This window comes from Notamacropus eugenii, chromosome 5 (assembly GCF_028372415.1).
Source record: "Notamacropus eugenii isolate mMacEug1 chromosome 5, mMacEug1.pri_v2, whole genome shotgun sequence".
NCBI classification, from domain to species: Eukaryota; Metazoa; Chordata; class Mammalia; order Diprotodontia; family Macropodidae; genus Notamacropus; species Notamacropus eugenii.
This window is the reverse complement of record NC_092876.1, coordinates 86136286-86157852: the sequence shown is the minus strand read 5'-3', so window position 1 is coordinate 86157852 and position 21567 is coordinate 86136286. Positions and strand designations below refer to the sequence as shown.

Here is a 21567-nt window from a genome sequence, read left to right as displayed (position 1 = left end):
TGTAAGAGTCATTCTATACTATTGGTTCAGCATGAGTGGAATAAATGAGTTAGTTAATTCAAATGCCTAGGTCTTCTTTAATATAACCTGACGTGAATACAGAACTCTGAATTTACGTTCCTCACAACAATATTTATAGAGTTGAAGCGGAACTAATTCGTCTTGTTAATTTGGAACCTTATTTCCATCCTGCATATATCACTTTGGATCCCAATTCTGTCATCCAATATTACAGTTATCCCTCCCAGATTCATTTCAACTGTAGGTCTGATAAGCCTAAAAAATGTGCTTTTGCTAGAGTGACAAAAATAAGGTTTAAGAAACAGGCAATTTTTCTTTCTTAAAAGGTTTTCTGCACCTTGGCCCTGCCTGGATCTGCCCTGTTCTTTACATGCTTTCTGACCTAGGTGGGTCAAATGGAGTCCTTTGGTGCTTGGAACAGAGGCCCACCCTCCTTCATGTTTTGCTTTTGAATCTGCAAATCAACTAGGTCAGTGTCAGGAAAAAAAACCCATCCTTCACATTGAATATACTATCTGTAATTGTCACTGTATGTGTCAAGTATGGTTGGCACTTTAAAGCTAGAGATAGAATTACATAAGAGTACTCAATAGGATAAAACTGAGTAATAAGTCATAAAAATTACCATTACATTAACTATCACTTTTATAGGACTTTGAGATTTACAAAGTACCTCTCAACAACTCTGTGGCGTAGGTAATGCAAATACCTACCAACAACTCTGTGGGGTAAGTAAAGCAAAGTATCATAATTCCCTTTTTATAAATGAGAAGAAAGTAAGAGATTAAGTGATCTTACCCTGTGAGGTAAGTAATGCAAAGTATTATTACTCCCGTTTTACAGATGAAAAAAGTAAGAGATCAAGTGATATGCCCATGATTACCGAGTTATTGCAAAAGGAAACACTGAAAACACAGGTCTCCTGATTCCAAGCACAAGATTATTTCCACTACCCATTCTGGAAAAATGTGATCAGTCACTGAGTTCAGCCTATGTCAAAGTATCTTTGTTTTGCAAATGAATCAAAGGTCAGCAAGTTTCCCTCAGACTAGAAATATGATATTTAATGAGAAGCCCTAAAGGAAACATAGGCTTTGAAGAAGAGGTTGTATGGTCCTAGAGACTAGCTAACAGATAGATGTAACATAAAAGGAACCCACAAATATGGAGTTTCATGACTACTAGTTACACTATGTCTACATACTTGCTTAAGATAATGAGGGAAGGATCCAAATTTCCAAAGGATAGTGAATATAATTCAGAAAAACTGAAACAGAAGAAAGAGAAAAACAGATCAGACCATCAAGATGTGAGAGGTCCTGAAAACTCTAGCAGGCTTAAGAAGGATATTATAAGATCACTGCAGTACAAACTCATGAAGCCCAAGGAAAGAATATTTGAGAGAATATTGGCATGGAAATACCTTTCTTACTGAAGAAACCTACATGTGCTCCCTAATGTTAGTAAGCGTGGTAAAGAAGGCCTGAAAACCCTATTTATATTTCAAGGAAACCACCACTTTCTTGCCCTTCACATAATCCAGCTAAATAGCCATTACTGTTCCTCACACACAGATTATACCACCTCTCATCTCTGGGTCTTTGCACTGGTTGTTCTCCATGACTAGAATGCTCTCTCTACTTATATCCACCTCTTAAAATTCCTACTTCTTTCAAAGCTCAGCTCAAGCTGAGGCCTTTCTTAACTTCCTACACTAAGGCTTTCCCCAGAATTGATGTATATTTATTTTATATACACTTATATGTATATATGGTATTTTCCCTGATAAAATGTAAGCTTTGTGAACTCAAGTACTGTTCTGTTTCTCTCTTTGTATTCCAAATGCCTAGCACATGGTAGATTCATAATCAATGAATCAAATTTTCTTATAATTTTGCAACTTTCCTCTCATATTTATGACTTTAAATTCCTGTTTGTTTTCCTGTAGTTTAGTACTTATTAAGTGTTAGGCACTGTTGGGTACTAGAAGCATAAAAACAAAAACAAAAATAGTCTCTACCTCAAGGTGTTTATATTCTCCTGGAAAAACCTTTAACAAACTGAAAACAACTGTGTTTATGTATTATTTTAGAGACAAATGGGAAAGGAAGTAGAAACCTACTTTTCCTTCTGCAGGGAAAGCTAGGTAAGAGAAATTAGAAAGAGAGGTAGCAGTATCCCAAGTGGAAGATGTTGATAAGCCCTGGAATAAAAAATAGAAAAAGTGGAGCCCAAGAAAGGTAATCCAAGATCAACTGTCTGCTAGTATTTAACACTGACAAGAGGACCTAAGTGGCAACACAGTCATTCTGTGATCAATTTCTTCTCCAAAGAAAAAAACAAAGACAAACCAGAAACCCTAGGTCTCAGCCTCCCTGGGTAGTTTGTATACATATACATGTATGCAAAATTCATTTTCTTTTTCTCTTCCTTTCTATATCTCTTTCCCTTATTCTACCCACTTGCCTGACTCCTGTTTTCTTTTTCATCTTTGTCTTAAACATAAGTATATGATATGCTCTACCATCTTCCATCAGGTCACATCACTTTTGGATGATCTTGCCTACTTCTTGTCACATAATAGAGACTAACAGTAGTATCATCCATCACCTGTCTGAGTGGGTCATTTTGGAACCTATAGAAATTCTCCCTCAAGAAGTGGATTCTGAATTGGGACCTGAAGAAACAAAGGGAATTCAACAAATGGAGATGGTGAAGAGAAAAATTATAAGCATACAACTGAGAATGAGTAAAGGCACAGAGATAGGAGAAGGCAGGAAGAAAACAGGGGACAGAAAACAATATGTAGGGGGAAGTAATATGATACAAGACTGCAAAGACAATGGAACCATATGGTGTAAAGTTTTAAAAGCCAGAATTAGAATTTTACACTTTATTTCTTGGACAGTGGGAAGTACCTGAAAATTTTTGAATAGAGAATTTGAATAGAGAAATTTCAGTAGTTTTAGGAAGATCATTCAATGAACCATGTAAAGATGCTCTACAGAAGTACAGAGAGGAGGCAACAGACCATTTAGCAGGACATTATAGAAGCTGAGAAGTGATGAGGACCTAAACTAAGATACTACTAGATGAAGTAGAAAAGAGACAATGGGAAAGAAATTGTTCAGGTCCTATCAAAAGAATCTGAATCTAACTGAATGTGGGGAATGATGGAAAGTGAAATGATTCTGAGTATATGAACCTGGGTGACTGAGAGAGTAGTGGAGCAACAGTATATAGAGAAGTTTATGGAGAGGGTCAAGATTTGTGGGAAAGATGACAGCTTATATTTTGAGCTTGTTGAATTTGAGGATGTTGGTGGATATCCAGACGCAGCTATTAGCAAGCACTTGGAAATATGGGATTGGACTTCTAAGGAAAAGACTGAAGTGGAGACAAAGATACTGTGACTAGTATTTCTCAACCTCTTAATCTCCTCCATGTCACATAACCAATCAGTTGTCAAATTTGCTGTTTTTACATCATAGCATCTCTCACACTTGAGTCTTTCTCTTTATTTACTATCTCAGACACTATTTTAGTTCAGGCTTGTATCACCTCACACCTTAATTTATTGCAGTAGCCTCCTAATTGGTCTAATTTCCTCAAGAAATCTTTCTTCTCCAATCCATCCTTCACACAGCTACCAAAGTGATTTTTTCTTAAGCCGAGATGACCATATCATTACCCTAATAGACACACTACTGTGGTTCCTTATTGCCTCTAGGATCAAACATAAACTCTTCTGTTGGGTTTTTAAAACCCTTTCACAATCTGGCTCCAATCCATCTTTCCATTCTCACTATATATTATTCCCCTTCCTATACTGTGTAATCTACCTAACCTAATCTTCTCTCTTTCCTTCATATATAATATTCTATGTCCTATATCTCCTTGCACCATATTTTGCATGAAGCCTTTCCTAATGTCCCCAACTGTTAGTGCCCTCCCCACCAAACTGAGATATATTTAACTATTTTGTATATATTTGTATTTGTTCACCTTATATACTTAGAGATGTACTTATTGTCTCCTTCTCCCACCCCCATCCCAAATGTAAGCTCCTTGAAAGTAGAGGTAGGAGTATCCAGTACAGTGGCTGGCACAAAGTAGGTACTTAATAAATGCTTTTTGATTAATAGCCTTTACAATGGTCATTCCTTGGACATAGAATTCACTCCTTCTTTACCTATACCTCAACAAATTCTTTTCTTTCTTCAGATACAGCTCAAGCACCAAATTTGAAACAAAGCCTTTCGTCATTCCATTAATTACTTGTATCCCCCTTTCCTCATTAACTAGTATTATTGTTATTATAATACAAATTAATACAAACCATAATTGTAATACAAATACCTTGTATTTATTTTGTACTTATCCTGCATATGTGTGCACGTATAATTCACACACACATAAATATACGTCCATGAATAGATTTACATATGCATACATATATGTACATATTATGTCCCTCAATAGAATATAAGCTCCTTGATATTAGAAATTATTTTATCCTTTGTTTTTGTATCCCTACCACATAGCATAGTGTCTGCTACATAATATATATCCATAAGTATTTGTTAAGTGCCTACTATGTTCCAGGCACTGTGTGCTACAACAAAAAGTGGGAAAAGAGGGTCCCTGCCCCATAGTAGGTGCTTAATAATTATTTTTTGATTAACTAATTATTAATCTGTATAGAAGTGATAACTAGTCATGGGATCAACACATGAGGGAGTATAAGGAAAGAAAAGAAGAGAGTCATGGATGAAAACTTAGGGAATATTCATATTTAATAACCATAAAGAGGATGAGAAGTCAGGAAAGGAGACAAAGAAGAAGTCAGAAAGGAAGGAGAAGAAATATGAGAGTGTTTTATTAAAGCCAAAAAAAAAAAAAAAAGAGAGTTCATCAAAAGAAGAGGATGGTCAATAGTGTCAAATGACATAGAGGATTCAAGAAGGATGGTGAAAGAAAAGGATGACTGGGTTTATTAATAAGATTTGGAAACTAATGCTTAGAGTATTTCATTAACTCATAAGGATAGGATGCATACCCAGTTCTCTAGACTCAAGTTCCAATGCTTTGACATTACCCTGAAATTTACTTCTCTTTTAGAGCTCCCCCTCAGTCCCCACCAATCATTTCATCCATAGGGAAAGGAAATTCCTAAATGCATTACCTTCATAGGAAGCTTTGAATCCCAGTGAGCTGCTACTGCTGTCTGTTTGGAAGAGAAGCCACATTTGATGGTTGGTGCTAACAATCAGGTCTGGGACGGTGTTGCCTGTTAAACTGTCAGAAAAGAGAGAAATTGAGAGGTGTGATCTCCCCACAGTTTTATCTGATCACAATTTCATGAAAACTAACTCCTTTTCAGAGGCTGCACTTTAGTGCTTCCCTACCAAAGAACAATCACTGTGCTTCTGCCTTCCAAAAAACTCAATGTTCATGACTGTGATGGAACTCAAAGTAGAATGTGGAAGGGATGGGGCAGAACCCAGGGAGAAGAGGTGCTAGACTTTACAAAATATTTCCCAGGTCAGGAGAATCAATCATTCCCTGATGATTTGGAGAGAATTTATGCAAATGCGATCTGAATACTCAGTCTGTGTCTGCACTAGCTTTTTGACAGGGATATAAACAGTCAAATTCATTTAAGCTGTGTGTCTATAACCATGTATAATGTTTTGGTTTGTTCTCAGAAGGGTACAACACAATGGGAAAGAGTCACAGCAACTTTCCCAGTTAGAACCAGCCTGTTGTAACAGTACTACCAAGTTATATACAGAGGTATGCGCAAGTACACATAGAGATATAACACAGATACCCATCCGTATTTCTGATTTCTGAAATCTGAGAAAAATTTTTCTTTTATCCAGTGAAATATAAGTGAAAGGTAAGAATGAAAATTCTAATTTTCCAAGGGCAGAGAAAGAGAGGTCTGACATGCCCAGCAATATCAGATCATTTTCCGAAAGCAATGGATGCCTCCAGAAGGGCTGTGGGGGAAAGGGTGCTATTCATAAGGAACCATATAATTCGATTGATTAAATTTTAATTGTTTAATTCAATAACATTTATTAAGTGCCTACTCCCTATAAGGCACTGAACACAGGACATACACTTCTCTCAATTATTGTATAAATGAATAGGCCCCAATGTATACAAATAGCTATAACAAAACAGTGAGATAGTCAATTAGTTATCAGCTAGTATTTATTAGGTGTTTAGTACGTGCTAGGTATGGTGGAAATACAAAGCAGTGGTCCGAGAAAAAAGGCTTTGAGAAAATTGAGGGAGTAGAGATCACTTTCATCTATGAAGAAATAAAGGCAACATAGAGGAGGTAACATCTAAGTTTGGCCTTGATAAAAGAGAGAGATTTCAACAAATAGGAAAAGAAAATCTCCTCTAGTCAAAAACAATTTGATGTATAAAATATACAGAGAGAGATATAGGGGAGAAGAACAGTATGAGGTAAGACTGGAAAATTGAGCTGAGATAGTCTATGACAGCTCTTGATTGCTGGAATCAAGAATGTGTATTTTATTTGATAGTTCTAGGAAACTACAGAATGATTTTGAAATGCTCATATAAGGGCATTGTATTATGAAGATTACTAAGCAAGTTTGAGGGGAAAGACAAAGACTTCAGTTTTGGATCTGTTGAGTTTTAAGGTACCAGTGGGAACATCCTGGTAGGGATGTTGGTAAATACAGGATTATATTTCTGGGGATATTACTACACATAATGATTTTTGAAGTCATTGTATCCAAGTAATAATTGAAGCCATGAAAATGAATTGAGTCATTAAAGAAGAAAGGGTACAGACATGAGAGAGAAAATACCCAACCGAGTATCTTAGAGACTACTCAATTTTTTTCTTAAAGGGCAAGGACAGAAGAAGGATGAAGAACTAGCAAAGCAGTGGTTGGGGACTATTGAAAATGTCACAAATAGGGTCAAGAATGATGAGGATAGTAAAAGGTTCGCTGAATTTAATAATAAGGATACAATGGACCTTGAAGAAAGCAGTTGTAGTAGAGTGGTGAGAACTAATGACAGATTTCATGACGTTAAGCAACAAGTGGAAGGTAACAAAGTTAAAAGCAGTGAGTGTAGATGATTTTGTAGAATTTTGAGAGGAAAAGAATAAATGAATCATACAGAGAGAACTAGGTCATCTAATCCAATCACCTCATTTTACAGATGAGGAAACTGAGACTCAGCAGATTAAGTGACTTGCCCAAAATCACACATTTAATAAGTATGCCTCAGCCAGGATGGGCATCCAGGGCTGCTGTTCTTTTTGTACTATTGTGATGCCTCCAAAGCAAGAAAAGAGAAAATAGTTTGAAGCATTGGTAGTGTCAAGGAAAAAAATCATTTTTTTCTTAATTATATGGTATAATTGTGATCTAAGATGAGCCCAGTAGGGAATTGTCAAACTGAGTTGAAATAAACTCAAACTGCGCATTATATAAAGACTTTTCTTTAGCCCAGAGCAAATAGCCTAGTATCCTAAAAAGATATCTTGGGCTTTATAAAGCAATATGCATAAGTGAATGCTTTAAGTATCTATCTAATAACAATACTTTGGATAACAGGGGCTTTCAAAGACTTCAGACAACTTTAATTCTAAATTAAGTATTTTTCAGAAGTTCCTACTCATAAAATTTATTTATTTGACGTGGTCTTCATTTGATCCCCCAAAGGAATATAGATCTGCCCTAATGTCAATTTGTGCTAACCAATAATATTTCACAAATGCATCATAATAAATTGAACTCTGCTAGAAAGTCACAAAACCCCACCAAAACACTGTTTGGCTAATTGTTTACTTAAAACATTGTTCCTATAGAACTTCTGGATAATGACTCCTTTATCATAAAGTCTGTGATAGAAAAGAAGAAACGACAGGTGTAATCTAATGGAACAAGTCAGGCAGAGCCTTGGTGCACATTTTAAGAGAACAGATTTCAAAAGCTTCAAAGAAAGCATACTGATATTTTGCAGGGGAAAATAGTCTAAGAAGAAAGAGAAAACCTCAAAAATGAAATTCTGAAGAGACAAGCAGAAATATTGCAGAGAATTCAAAGAGGGATGAAAAACTCTGCAGAATGAATTTCTGAAGACATGAGTAGAAATGATTCTAATACAAAAAAAGGAGCTGCCTAAAGACTCTACTGTAAATAGAGAAAGAATAGATGTTTTAAAGCAGACAGTAGCAAACAAGTTAGCCACAGATGAATACAATAAAGTAGCAGTCTATAAGAATAATACCAAGAAAGATAAATATTAAAACAAAGCAATAACAGACAACAAAAGTTTTATTTTATTCTTAATCTATATTATGCACCAAAAAAGGATCAAATAAAAGATAGGACTGCTTATCATTAATGGACTTATTGTGATGAACAACAATGACAAGCTGAAGTGACTCAACTCTTACTTTGCTTCTGTTTTCTTTGTCAAGGAAAATGATCTTTGGAATGAAAAGGACAGATCAAAAGTGATGAGTGTGGAATGAAAAAACAAGAAAAGAGATAGCATCTGTCTGACTTCAAAAGATCACAAAGCTCTAACTTTTACTACATCCGAGAGTACCAAAAGAACTTTTGACATCTAAGAGGATGGGCAAAGTATGGCACAACTAGAGAAAAGAGGGGTGAGGTTTTGTTTTTGTCTCTTTAAAGAAAGCAAGTGGAGTCTTCAAACAAAAGATTCTTGAGACTGATGTGGATTTCTGACAAAATTCTAGAACCCATTATTAAAGAGACAAGTTGTGAGTACTTAAAAAGGGAAACATGGATCATTCAAAGTCAACATCAAGTACAGATCACACCAGATTAGTCTCATTTTTTTTTTTTAATAACTAGACTGCTAAAGTTCAGGGAAAGGGTATAGTTAGATTTTAGTAAAGCATTTGACAAAGCCTTTCATAGGAAAATTGTAGATAAGATGATAGATTATAAGCCAAAGGATAGTATTGCTAGGTGGAAATCCAAAATATATTCATTGATAGAATAATATCATGGTGGAATCTGGTGGAATGTCCCACAGATACATCCTTGACTATATGATATTCAATATTTTTAAGATATGATTTGGATGAAAGCATAAATGGTAGACTTCGCATATTTTCAAATGACACAGTGCTGGAAGGGATAACTAAAACTAATCTGCAACAGGAATACATAAAGATCTTGCTTGACAAGCTAGAAAAAAGGTCAAATCAAATAAGATGAATTAAATAGGAATAAGTGTCAAGTCCTACATCTTGGTTCAAAAAACCAATTTCACAAATAAAAGCGAAAGGAGGTGTGATTACCTGCAATTCCTAGAAATGAACTTGGGGTTTTTATTGAAATGAATGCTCATGAGTCAGAGTGTGACATGGCAGCTAATAAAAGCTAATGCTATCCTTCATAGCATTAAAGAGTGACATATCTCCAGAACAAAGGAAATAATAAGTTTTACTATATTCTGGCTTGAACAGACATCTGGAGTGCTATGTTCAGTTCTAGGATCACATTTTAGGAATGTCATAGACAAGCTAAGGCAAGTCCAAGAAGGAAGAAGGGATGTTAGCCTTGAGAAGAAAATGTTTATGGGGGGGGCATGATAGCTGTCAGGAGAGCTTTAGGTTTAAGAGGAGGTTACAGACAAGAGGCACACAGAGATTCAATTTGATCTGCTTCACCAGAGAGGACAATAATATAAGTAATAGGTGGAAACTGCAAAGACACAGATTTAGACTTAATGAAAGGAAGAACTTCCTTATTTATTAGATCCATTCAAAACTGTAATGGCTTGGTTTGGGTAGTAATATCCCTTACTGAGAGAATTCAAGCAGACACTGAGTAAATATTTTGAGCTGAAGGTGGCGAGGAGGATGTTGCAAAGATTTTTGGTCATGTGCAAGTTAGACTAGATGGCCTGTAAGATTCATTTATAATTCTGAATCTGGGAATTAACTCCTCTTGCATGATAAATTCAATTCAACAAACATCAAGGAAATACTATGATACTATGCAAGGGCCTAGGAATTTAAACATGAAAAATTAGATAATCCCTGCCCTCAAGATCAATTTTTATAAGGAGGATGGCATAGAATTTGAGAGACAGAGTGCAGGAATGGAGCCAAATACTGTTGGGACTGGAAGCTCAATTCCGTGTGGACAGTCTCGGGCAGGTAAAAGTGGGACTTCTAAATCTTAGAGTCTTACGAGGCCCTCCATGAACAGCGGGGGTTCGAGAAGGTCAGACCGAGCTAGCTCGGCTAGCTCGGGTATTTCCGCCTCTCCCCCGGAGATACCTGATGGGTGGAGTCTCCCTGCCCTCGAGGTCGTCCCGGATTGGAGCACACCTAGTTACCTAACAGCACGGTATTGAGATGCAAACTGTGTGGCTGAAGATTAAGTAGGATTGAGGAAGCCAGAAAGCTCTTAGCACGTGTGGAGCCAAAGAGAAAAGTAGGGCTCCGCTTCTTTTCTTTCCTCTCTCCCCTCCCCCTCTCTCCCCGCTTGTACTTCTACTTCCATTCCCTTAAGCTTAGCCTTCTTAGGAAATCTCCCCCTCTTCGTCCTAAGAAAGAAGAGCCCCTGCACTTGTAACCGAAACCCTGTAATAAAGCTCAACCCCTGTTTGACTCTGGAACGTCCTTTCTCTCATACGTGCATCCGGCGTGGCCAGCCGAAGACCTGGACAGGTAAGAAAGACTCGGGTAGCCCAATACAGGCCTCTAGGCTTGGCAAAATACACACATAGTAACTGCTTCAGTCAAAGATAAAGGCATTTGTTAATCTGGCCTTTGATTATCTTGGAATAACTAATCTGTCTGTGTCACATAGATGTTAGTATTTCCTGTGTTGTGATAATGGCAATGGGGGTGGGAGGGAAATCAATGGAGCTGAGTATAGAAAGCTACTTCAAAGTTGTGGATAAGGCCTTGTAATGTTAATTAGATCTTCCCCACCCATTAATAGGCCTCAAGTACCTTCTGATAATTTTCTAATGAGGTACTGGTTCTCAAGGATTATGATGTTCTCTGGCTCTGAAAAGTGCATAAATACTCTGCAGTGAGGTTTTACTTTGGGATTTATTTTTGGAAGAAGATTCATGTGCCAGAGGAGGCTCTGGGCAGCCCCTAAGAAGCCTTTCCTTTCCCCCCTGCCTCAGATGTTGGGGTTTCTTTCTCTGGTAACTATGTATGTATGTAGTGGTCTGTTGATCTGTGATGTATGTACTGCTTATGGTCAGACAGTTGGAAGCCCTGTCTGTTGATCTTTAATTCTCTGTTTGTATTTTCTCTTAAGTTCAGGGTGCTGACTTTTTCCCCTGAACTAAGTGAATGATATATGTGCTCAATTAAAGTGATTGCTGACCCCTCAAAAGTTGCTTTCCTTTTAGAAAAGCAGATCTAAGAACCTGTATAGCAGGCCCTCCTGTGTCTGTTGGGGTGCTTGCTTTTACAGGCCTGTATAGGTGGGAAGATGCAGAAGAGAGAATGGAATTTAGGCAATCTACAGACCTGCTTGTGATGCAACAAAAAAAAAAAAGGAGAAAGGCCAAGATTCAGTAAGGGACACTAGCTGCTGTATCTTGGCTGAAAAAAAGCAAGAAACAGGGAACTCATCATTTAACTTAAGGAAGAAAGAAGTACTTTAGGAAGCCTGGGGTTCATGAGGTTCAACAGGGAGAAGGTAAGGATAACTCAGAGCAAAACCTTTCTTTTACAAGACATATATCTTAAAATGGATAAGATTTTAGTGACATAAATTTCATTCATAAAGGGCAGAAATGTCAGACCTCCAGAACATCAGTTCATTGGCACCAAAACCCCTAGAATGTAAATAACCAAATCAGAGATTCAATGGCAGATCTCAGAATCTGTAATGAACAGAAGAGACAAGAATTAATAAGAAAATCTATGTGAGGAATTCTAGAAGAGCACCTCCAGTCAGGAAGTCAGTCTCAACCCCATTCTAGTTCTGCTTAGAAGTCCCTAAGAGATAACACACATCTCCTAATATTTAGTAACCTTTGAGCACAACTGTAGTGAGTGGTACAGAAGCAATAAGCTGAGTTATTCCCTAATTGGATGCCATCTCAGGCAAGTCATCTAAACCTGGAATGCTACAGATTTATCTATATGTCACATGGGCATGGTTCCAAACTTCCACCTCTGCAAGGTGCTTGGGATCAGAGGGGTAAAGAAGTTGATTTCTAAGAAAACAGAGAGTGGAAGATAGGAAGAGAAGCCAGGGGCTCCTAAGAAAGAAATTATAATAGATTCTAGTGATTACTGTCTGTATTAGCTATGAGTGGTCATTGTTAGCTAACATTTAAACCCAGAATCCTGCAAACAGTGTTTCCTCCAGGTCTTAGGCTGGACAAGAGAACAAAGTCTCAGCACCCTGACACTGACTTTCCTTAGAGTGAAGCTACATATTTCTTATGAGGAAAGAAATGAAGTCCAAGTATATAGATTAAGCAGAAACCTCACTCTAGGTTTAGATCTGAATTGGAAAAAGGGAAGAAGTACCATCCCTTCAAAATGAGAATAGAAACATTTAATTAGCCAGAGATTACTAAACTTCAGGATAAATGAACAAAGATCTCCACATCCAAATTGGACAATACTTTTAATGACATCAGAGAGCGGAAATCTGCCCATCCAAAAGGAAGGGGGAAATGGAATAAAAAGTCAAATCAAATTCAAAGAAATCCAATAAATCTTTCCTCTTACCACTAACCAAGAGGCTATTCACTTTCATTTAAACTCAGATATTTAACCTTTGTTCAGTATGGGCAGAGGCAGACAAAATGTTCCTAAAACTAGGATGCTCAAAAACTGCCTTGAAGATCAAGGCATTCTTTTTTTTCTAGAGCAAAAAGTATAATACTAATCAACTGAAAAACTCCCCCACTCAATAAGGGACATCAGGTTTATTCTGCCTAAACACATTTCTCCCATAATACTGCTCAACACATCTTCCCCCAACTAGTTTTTCTCCTTCTACAACCGTGGTGGGAAAATAAGTTTTGCTTACACATAGAGAACTGTTTTCTGGTCCCCATCCTGCCCACCATCCCCCACAGTCAGCGTGTCATAGCCTCTTTCCAGGTCAAATTCCTCAAAAGTGAGCTTGATCACCTGTGGGACAAACACATTCATTAGTATCAGAATATGAGCTGTAGCAGTGAGATTTCTCTGGTTATCATTTTTAAAACATTTTCTAAATAAGCAAAACCTTACAACAAACAAAATGCTAAAATTTTCCTCTTTATACTGATAAGTAGCTATCCCTGATACTTACAAACATTAATGAAGTCATTCTCTAGATTTCTCATTCAGAGACTACTGTTTTCAGGGTTGTCATATAGGTCTGGGACAGGAACTACGATTTCACAGGTAGAGGAAACTTCTTGGTTGAGAAGACTTCTTCTACCACTAAGATTAACACCTTCTCTACAAGTTAAGTGACTTGACCAGAGTCATATGGCCAAGATGTATCACAAGCAGGATGTAACCCAGGTCTTCCTGATTGCAAGACCAGCTGACTATTCTCAGTAAACCATGCTGTTCTCCACCATCTGGATCCTTGCTCAACAGACAATGATCTTTCCAAAGCCTCTTACTATTTTGAAAGATCTTCCTAGTAAATGAGGATCATTAAGGGAATATATTGGTTTGGTCCCACAGATCAGTAAATTGAAATGTCTGTGAGTCTGGTAACAATGTTCATTTAAAGTGTGGAATCTGCAATCCTCTAACCAAAAGTAGCCAGCAAAGGTCATTTCATCCATCCTCAACCATTCACAATCATCGTCTTCTTCTGGATTGTCAAGGAAGGAAAATAGCATAATGTATCCTTTAACCTGGTATAGGCAATGAAGAAGATCTTATTTATGGCTAGCAAAGATTTCCTCTTGTTCAATGTGTTTGGGTTATTCTTCAGCAGAGATGGGAAACAACTAGTCATCAAACATTTTATGTGACACTTCATGACTTTAACATTAACACTGTCTTTCTCTGACCTAAAGGACCTTTTTTTCAGATACTCCTTCCCAATCTTGACTCGACTCTGCTTTCCCTAACATCTTCTTCATTTTCTCTCCAGCATTAAAATCTATATAACCATGATCCATTGAGTAGCCATATGAAGCCAACGCAACATAAAGAAGGTCAACTTCCCAAGTCTCATAGGAAAGATTCCTACAGGTGTCATGATGGCATGTTTTTCAAGTTGGCACTATTCTCTTTGATTGGAGGTAGATAGCCAGGATGTGCTGGTAACTCTCAAGTTCTTGAAATTGTAGTTTATTTTTAGGTACGTACTGTCTATTTCTGTATTTTGCTTAGTACAGAGTTCTGATTTACTTGATATGCCAGCTATACATGTTAAATGAGGGACTGGTATCCAAATAAATAGTTCCCACCAATTACTTTTTTAGCTAATGATTTTGTTTTCAATTCCGTTACCTAACTAGTTTCACCTTCCATTTTCCTCACCTTGTACACTTGATACACAGAGGATAACAACTTCAGGCAAATTAATCCTTTCTCCATCTGTCTGAAGGATCTCAAAATGGCATCATTTATAAGGCTCCCTCACCCTTTCCAGACTTTTATAAGGTTGTGTGCCTCCGACAGGAAGTCTTCCAAGACCCTGCAGTTTGAACTAATTTTTACTTTTCTTTATGTGTTCTATGCCTCATGTAAGTGACAGCATAACAGAATATCAGAGTTGGAATGGACCTTAGAACATTTAAATGAAATCTCTAATTGAAACATGAATCCTCCTTACAAAATTCCAAATTTCCATGCTGCCTCTGCTTAAATTCTTCTAGGGATAGGAAATTCAAATAGGTTATAAGCTCCCTTAATGTAAACAGTCTTTTCTTCCTCTTCCAGTTTATCCCTATCACAGGTAAGATGTGGGTTGAAGTACCCTCCCCACCACAATCCCAGAACACCAGAAGTAAATGAATTCAGGTTATGATCTCCTTCACAGTTTGTTAATGAACAAAGAAAATGCACGGAATCTAAAGGTCTAGTCCAATAATTATGTGAATATACCCAGTAACTTCCACTAAAATATTGCAAACAATGATCATTCTAGTCTCAGAATGACTTCCAACTGAAGGGGAACCCACCAACTCTCAAGGCAACTTTTAAGTCATGAAGTATATGCCAATTTATTAACAAAAGGGATTCTTGGATAGGTAGTATAGCCTGCAGAAAGGATGCAATATTTCTTTTTTTTTTAAGAGAAAGACCTATATAACTAAACAGTGAAGCTTTCATTCTTAAAACCTAAATTCTCTATAACACCTCTTTGTTTATGCAAGATGGAAAATGGTAGTTAATCAAAGCACACTTTTTTAAAAGCTCTTACATACATAGCAGTGGCTCCATGATTAAAACACTATTATTAATGTGGGAATGTAATGATAAAATAATATAATTAACACAAAGAACACAGTTCTCTACAGTGGTACACATCATTAAGTGAACCAATCATTCATGTAAACTGCTTTTGAAAGAGTCTGACCCTAATTAAAGAGCTAATTGCATTAGGTACAACATATACTATCACCTTCGTGCAGCACAACACGGTACCTCATGTAATATTCATTTAAGAAACCTTTTCTTCTGCTTTGCTTTTGGTTATATCCTGCGTTTTCTTTTATGTGTCATTAATTAACTGTCCCGTAAGGCTATTATAAGGTTCAAATGAGGAAATGTAGTTAAGGTATATCACAAACCTTAATGTTTACTACATAAACATCAGCTATTATGAACAGTAAAAATAATGGCACATGATGATAAACTAGAACCTGCAGAATAATGTAGCAAAAAGAGAGCTAATCTTGGAGACAGGAAGACCTAGGTTCATATCTCACCTCTGACACATCTTGGCAGTGTAACTGGGTAAATAACCTCTCGGTATCTCAGATAACTTTTGAAGCCTATAGGTTGCAGGGCATGGCTCTATATACCTTGTAATAGAGTTTTTTCAATCATATGCCAAACGAAACCAAAATTTTGGTTTAAAAAAAAGCTATTTTTTTGAATTAATGAAATAACCAGAGTCATACATTTAAAAGGGACTTCAGGAATTCAAATCATATCTGAACAAAAATCCCCTTTACAACACATCTGATATGTAGATATACAGTCTTTGCTCAATGACCTCAAGTGAAGGGGAGCTCAATATTATGGCAGCCCCTTTTTTTGGATAATAAATTTTTAACATTTTTTTGTTAGGAATTTAATCATCAATATAACATAAACATTTCAATATACAAAAATGAGCAAAAAAGAGGATAGAAATGATGAACTTCTGCTAACATAGTTTGAATACATATTAAATTCAAGATATTAAGTTATCAGTAAAACTGCTATGTTTTTGTCCCCTTTCAAACTTTTCTCTGTATATTTAAAAATATTTTGTAGATACTCTTGTCACATTTGTATTATTATCCATTTACTCACAACCCCCCTCCATACACACTCCCTTGGGATCCCTTCTTTTTAATAAATAAATATACTCAAGTCAAAAAAATACAAACTTTAGCATTTTTTTAAAATATATCTCATTTTGTACCACTACTCCATCACATTTTTGCCAAGTTGGGCAGCATGCTTTATCATGAGTCACTGCATTTAACAGGGTTCTGAAATTCATCAAAATTGTTTTCTCTCACATTATTGTGGTCATCATGTATACTGTTCTTCTGGATCTACTCACTTCAATTTGTATCAATTCATACAAGTCTTCCTAGGTTTCTCTAAATTCATAATATTCATCACATCTTATGGTGCAATAATGTTCCATTACATTCATGCAGCACAATTTGTTCAGCCATTTCCCCAGTTAATTAATGAGCATACACATTTTTTCCAATTCTCTGCTACAACAAAAAGTACAGCCATAAATATTTTTGTACATATGAATCTTTTTACTCTCTTTCTGATTTCCCATATCATTGAGTCAAAAGGCATTTTCACTTTAGTGGCTTTTCAGGTATAGTTCCAAATTGTTTTCCAGAACAATCTGACTAATCTGTAGCTCCAACAATGTAGAATGAATATGCCTGTTTTCCCACAAACCTCTCAAACAAATGATATTTCCTTCTTCTATCTCTGACAATCTGATGGGTATAAACTACAATTTGAGAGTTTATTAAATTTGTGTTTCTCTTATTATTCATTATTTGATCCATTTTTTCATGTAATTGTTGACAGTTTGCATTTCTTCTTTGAAAAACCTGTTCATATTTTTCCAGAGGTGGAGAACCTGTGGCCTTGAGGCCACATGTGACCTTCTAGGTTCTCAGGTGCAGCCTTTTGACTGAGTCCACATTTTACGCAACAAATTCTTTGGTTAAGGGGATTTGTTCTGTGAAGTCTGGATTCAGTCAAAGGGCTGCTCCTGAGGACCTAGAGGGCCACATGAGACCTCAAGGGCACAGGTACCCCTCTCCTGCTTTAACATTTATCCACTGGAAATGATTCTTAATCTTTTCTATTCTATAGTGTTTCGCCTTCTTCCTTAGCTCCTACCCCAGTCCTATTTAATACTGAAATCCATCTAAAAGAGGCTAAATGGCAGGAAGAACCACCAACAACAGGAGTATTCTACCCCCTTACCTTCCTCCTTTGCTTCAGCTGCTAATAGGACTTGAATGAAATGGGATTCAACAACTTCCTTCTGATGAGATGGATAGAGGACAACCAGGCTTTACCATTTCTGTCGCTGCCTTCTAGGATCCTCTAGACATCACTCTCTGCCCAGCTTCTATTTCCCAGTTTCCTGCACTGTCATCTTAACTACTTATATTAACCAAGGAACTCTGGGCCCTTGCCATCCACTCCACCTTTAGGCCTTTCCATTTGCCCTGAACTGACCTTTTTACTTTTTCATTTGTTGTCTCTTCCAATTAGAATGTGAGCTCCTTGAGAAGAAGATCTATCTTACTTTTCCATTTAGATCTCTAGTATTTAGTATAGGGCTTGTGTGACATGGTAAATGTTTAATTTTTTTCATTAATTTATTCAATTCTCTCTATATTGTAAATATCAGATTTTACCAGAGAAATTTACTACAAAGATTTTCATATCCCACATCCCACTTAACGGCTTTCTTCAAATTACTTCCATTTCTTTTGCTTGTACAAAAGCCTTTTGGTGTTACTCATTTTGCTTTCTATGACCACCTGTATCTTTACTTAGTTAAGAACTATCCCTCTAGCGATAGTTGTAAAACTATTTCCTTCCCTTTCCTTCAATTGTTCAGTGATATGACTTCTCAAATTTAGGTCATAATAGTTCTAATTATTAAGAAATGACACCATGGGTAGAGCATTGGACCTAGAGTCAAGAAAACTTGAGTTCAAATCTGGCCTCAGAAACTTGTTATGTCTCCTTGGGCAATTCACTTAACCTCTGCCAGACTCATTTTCCTTATCTGGAAAATGATAGTACCTATCTCTCACAGTTTTTTTAACGATAAAATGACATATATGTGAAGCACTTTACAAAGCTTAAAATGCCATACAAAGCGTACTGATTATGATAATGACAAAGATTTTCCTTTTAATTCAAGGTAAAATTTAATTCTTTGTAACTTCTACCCATTGTGCCTAATTCTGCCCTATAGGGCCAAAAAAAAAGAGGCAGAAATAAGAAACAAAAACTCGGGTCTGATTGGAAACAAACAAAAAAAGGTGTTTTAGTTTCAATTCGTTTGAAAAATTAAGTCACCAGGAATGGTGGCATATAAGTGTAATCTCAACTACCTGAAAAGCAGATGCTGTCAGATCTCCTAAGTTCAGGAGTTCTGAGGGTCAATGAGCTATGCCAATCAGACCCCCACACTAAATTGAACATGGACATGGTGAACCCTTTAGGTGGTCTAAAGACGAATGAACTGGACCAGGGCAGAAACAGGGCAGGTAAAAGCTCTCATGCCAATCAGTAGTGAGATTATGACCACATGTACACATCATGCCTGGCCAAGATAAGGAGAACCAGTCTTTTAAAAAAAGAAGAAAAGGAAGGAAGGAGGGAGGAAAAGGAGGGAAAAAAAGAAAGAGGAGGAAGGGGAAGAGAAGGAAAAGGGAAGAGGGAAAGTGGAAGTAAGAAGAGAAAAGGGAGGAATGAAGCCCCAAAATTCATTGCATAAGGGAATGATATAAGGAAGACTGACTATTTAATCAGTGGTATAAAAGGCAGATTGAAAAGGAAATATACTGAAGGCATTAAGATCAGTTGAGTCTATTACAGTCACCCAGGAGGTGATAATGAATGTGAACTAGGGTAGATGGCAGCTGTCTCAGAAGTAGAAAAGAAAAAGAAGAATTTGAAAAATATTCTTGAATTAGACTGAAAAAGCATGGTAATCTACCTCATTGAGAGGTGAGGGGAAAAGAAAAATTAAGGATAAATATAAGTTCTTAAATGGAAAGAATTGGATTAATGGTGGTATCATGGACAGAAAAAGTAAAGTTAAAAAGAACAGTAGATTTAGGGGAAAAAATAGTAAGTTTCGCTTTGGACATGTTCATTTTGAAAAGCTAGAAGTACATCCAAGTAGAAGTACACTATGCATGGTGAGACATTTGAGTCTTAAAACAGTGCTGGAGATAAAGATTTATGTATTATCTGTATGGCTGACGTTATTGGAGTAACTGAATTGCCAAGAGTTAGAACAAGGAATAAAAAACAGAACCTCAGAGAGCACCAACATTAAAAAGTTAAGAATTGGATTAAACATAAGAGAATTGATTTTATATTTGAAAAATTAATCCAAACCGGTAATATAATGTCTCTGAAACAAAGAGACAAGAGAGTATTCAATAAGGAGAAGTGGCCAATAGTACCAAAGACTACAGATATGTAAAGAAAGATGATAATTTTTTTAAAAGGCCAATGAATTTAGGATCATAGAATTAGATCTTATAAGGAATCTTAGTGAGTAGGAGGTATAGGTGACCTTTAAGAGAACAGTTTCCATACAATTATAAGGATACAAGCTAGACTTCTCCATGATTCTTCAGTCATGGAAACCCTCTAGGGTAGGACAAACGTAGAATAAATGTAATCCTTCTTCTACATGACTTCTATGCAAATATTTGAAGACACTGATCATATCCTTCCTCATTTTTATCTTACACAAAGTAAACATCCACAATTACTTTCACAAAGCTTTTTTCCTATGGTTATAAGTTCCTTCATCTTAGTGGTCCTCTTCTAGGCATGATAAACTCTCCTCCAAAAATATGGCACAAGCATAAAGCACAATACTCTAGAATTGATCTAAAAAATAAATGAGTACAACAGAATTACAATTCTCCTTATTATGGATATCATAAGACTATTTCTATTAATATAGTCTGAGAATATGTTATTTTTTTACTACCACATCACATGACTGTCTCAAATTGATATTTCAGGCACTGACATTCCCAAGTCTAAAGACTTGGTTCATATGAACCATGATCTATCTTTATCTCAAATTCAACATTATATTTACCCATATTAAATGGTATTTTCCTAGAGTTGTTTCATTATTTCAGTATGCCAAAATCTTTTTTCATTCCTATTATGTCATCCATTCTATTAGTTATCATTTTTAGCTTTGTGTCATGTACAAATTTGGTAAGCATGTAATATCTTTACACTGAGAAAATGTTAAACATATAAACACACACACACACACACACACACACACACACACACACACGGTTATAAGCAAAGGTCAATGGTATTTAAGTAACTATATCCCTCCAGGATGACATTGCTACATCAATCAGCATACTGTGGGTCCAGTCAGTCAATCAGTTCTGAATTCTCCTAACTAGGTTACCATCTAGTCTGTAGCTTTCCAACTTATTAACAATCATATCAATGAGTCATGTTGCAAATACAGAACCTGGCAAACAGGTATTTATTTAAACCCTTCCTCCTTCCTATCCCCTTTCCAGTTCTCCTTTATGCACTGTCTTCTCCCATTAAAATATATGGTGCCCTAAAAGTCTTAGTTAAGCTTTAATAGCTTAAAACTGCACTAAGGGAGGAAAAGGAATAAGAACTTATATAGCACCTACTATGCATCAGGCAGTGTGCTAAGTGCTTTTACAAATATTATTCAGTTTATCCTTACAACAATCCTGGGAGGCAGGTGCCATTATTATCCCCATTTTACAGTTGAGGAAACTGAGGCAAACAAAGGTTAAATGACTTCCTCGGGATTACACTGCTAATGGGTGTATAATGCTAGATTTAAACTCAGGTCTTCTTGACCCTAGGTCTAGCACTCTGTCCATTGTGCTACTAGCTGCCTCTGCACCACCAGCAGCCTTCAAGACTTTTGGGATACCTTGTATAAGTTCCCTGATGGTAAGGCCTGCCTTGCTTCTTTGCATCCCCAGGAAATAGCACAGTGCATGGGAGCACAGTAAGTGCTTTAAAAAGAAGCTGTGGACTTGAGGCCAGGACAAACCAAGTCCCTACAACTGTCCAGTGAC

At 36.6% G+C, this 21567-nt stretch overlaps 1 protein-coding gene across 2 annotated transcripts in view; it reads right to left on the bottom strand.

Annotated features, from left to right (window-relative positions):
• CSMD2 (CUB and Sushi multiple domains 2) overlaps positions 1-21567 on the bottom strand; it is a 1007626-nt gene that overhangs the window by 361606 nt on the left and 624453 nt on the right. Inside the window, exons 11-12 of one of the 2 annotated variants that reach the window (XM_072610105.1) lie at positions 13083-13186; positions 5207-5319 (exon numbers count right to left, since the gene is read on the bottom strand). The exons of the other annotated variant lie outside the window; for it this stretch is intronic. Of the exons in view, the coding sequence (XP_072466206.1) occupies positions 5207-5319; positions 13083-13186 (217 nt within the window). The remainder of the gene's footprint in view (positions 1-5206; positions 5320-13082; positions 13187-21567) is intronic. 2 annotated transcript variants of the gene reach the window in all.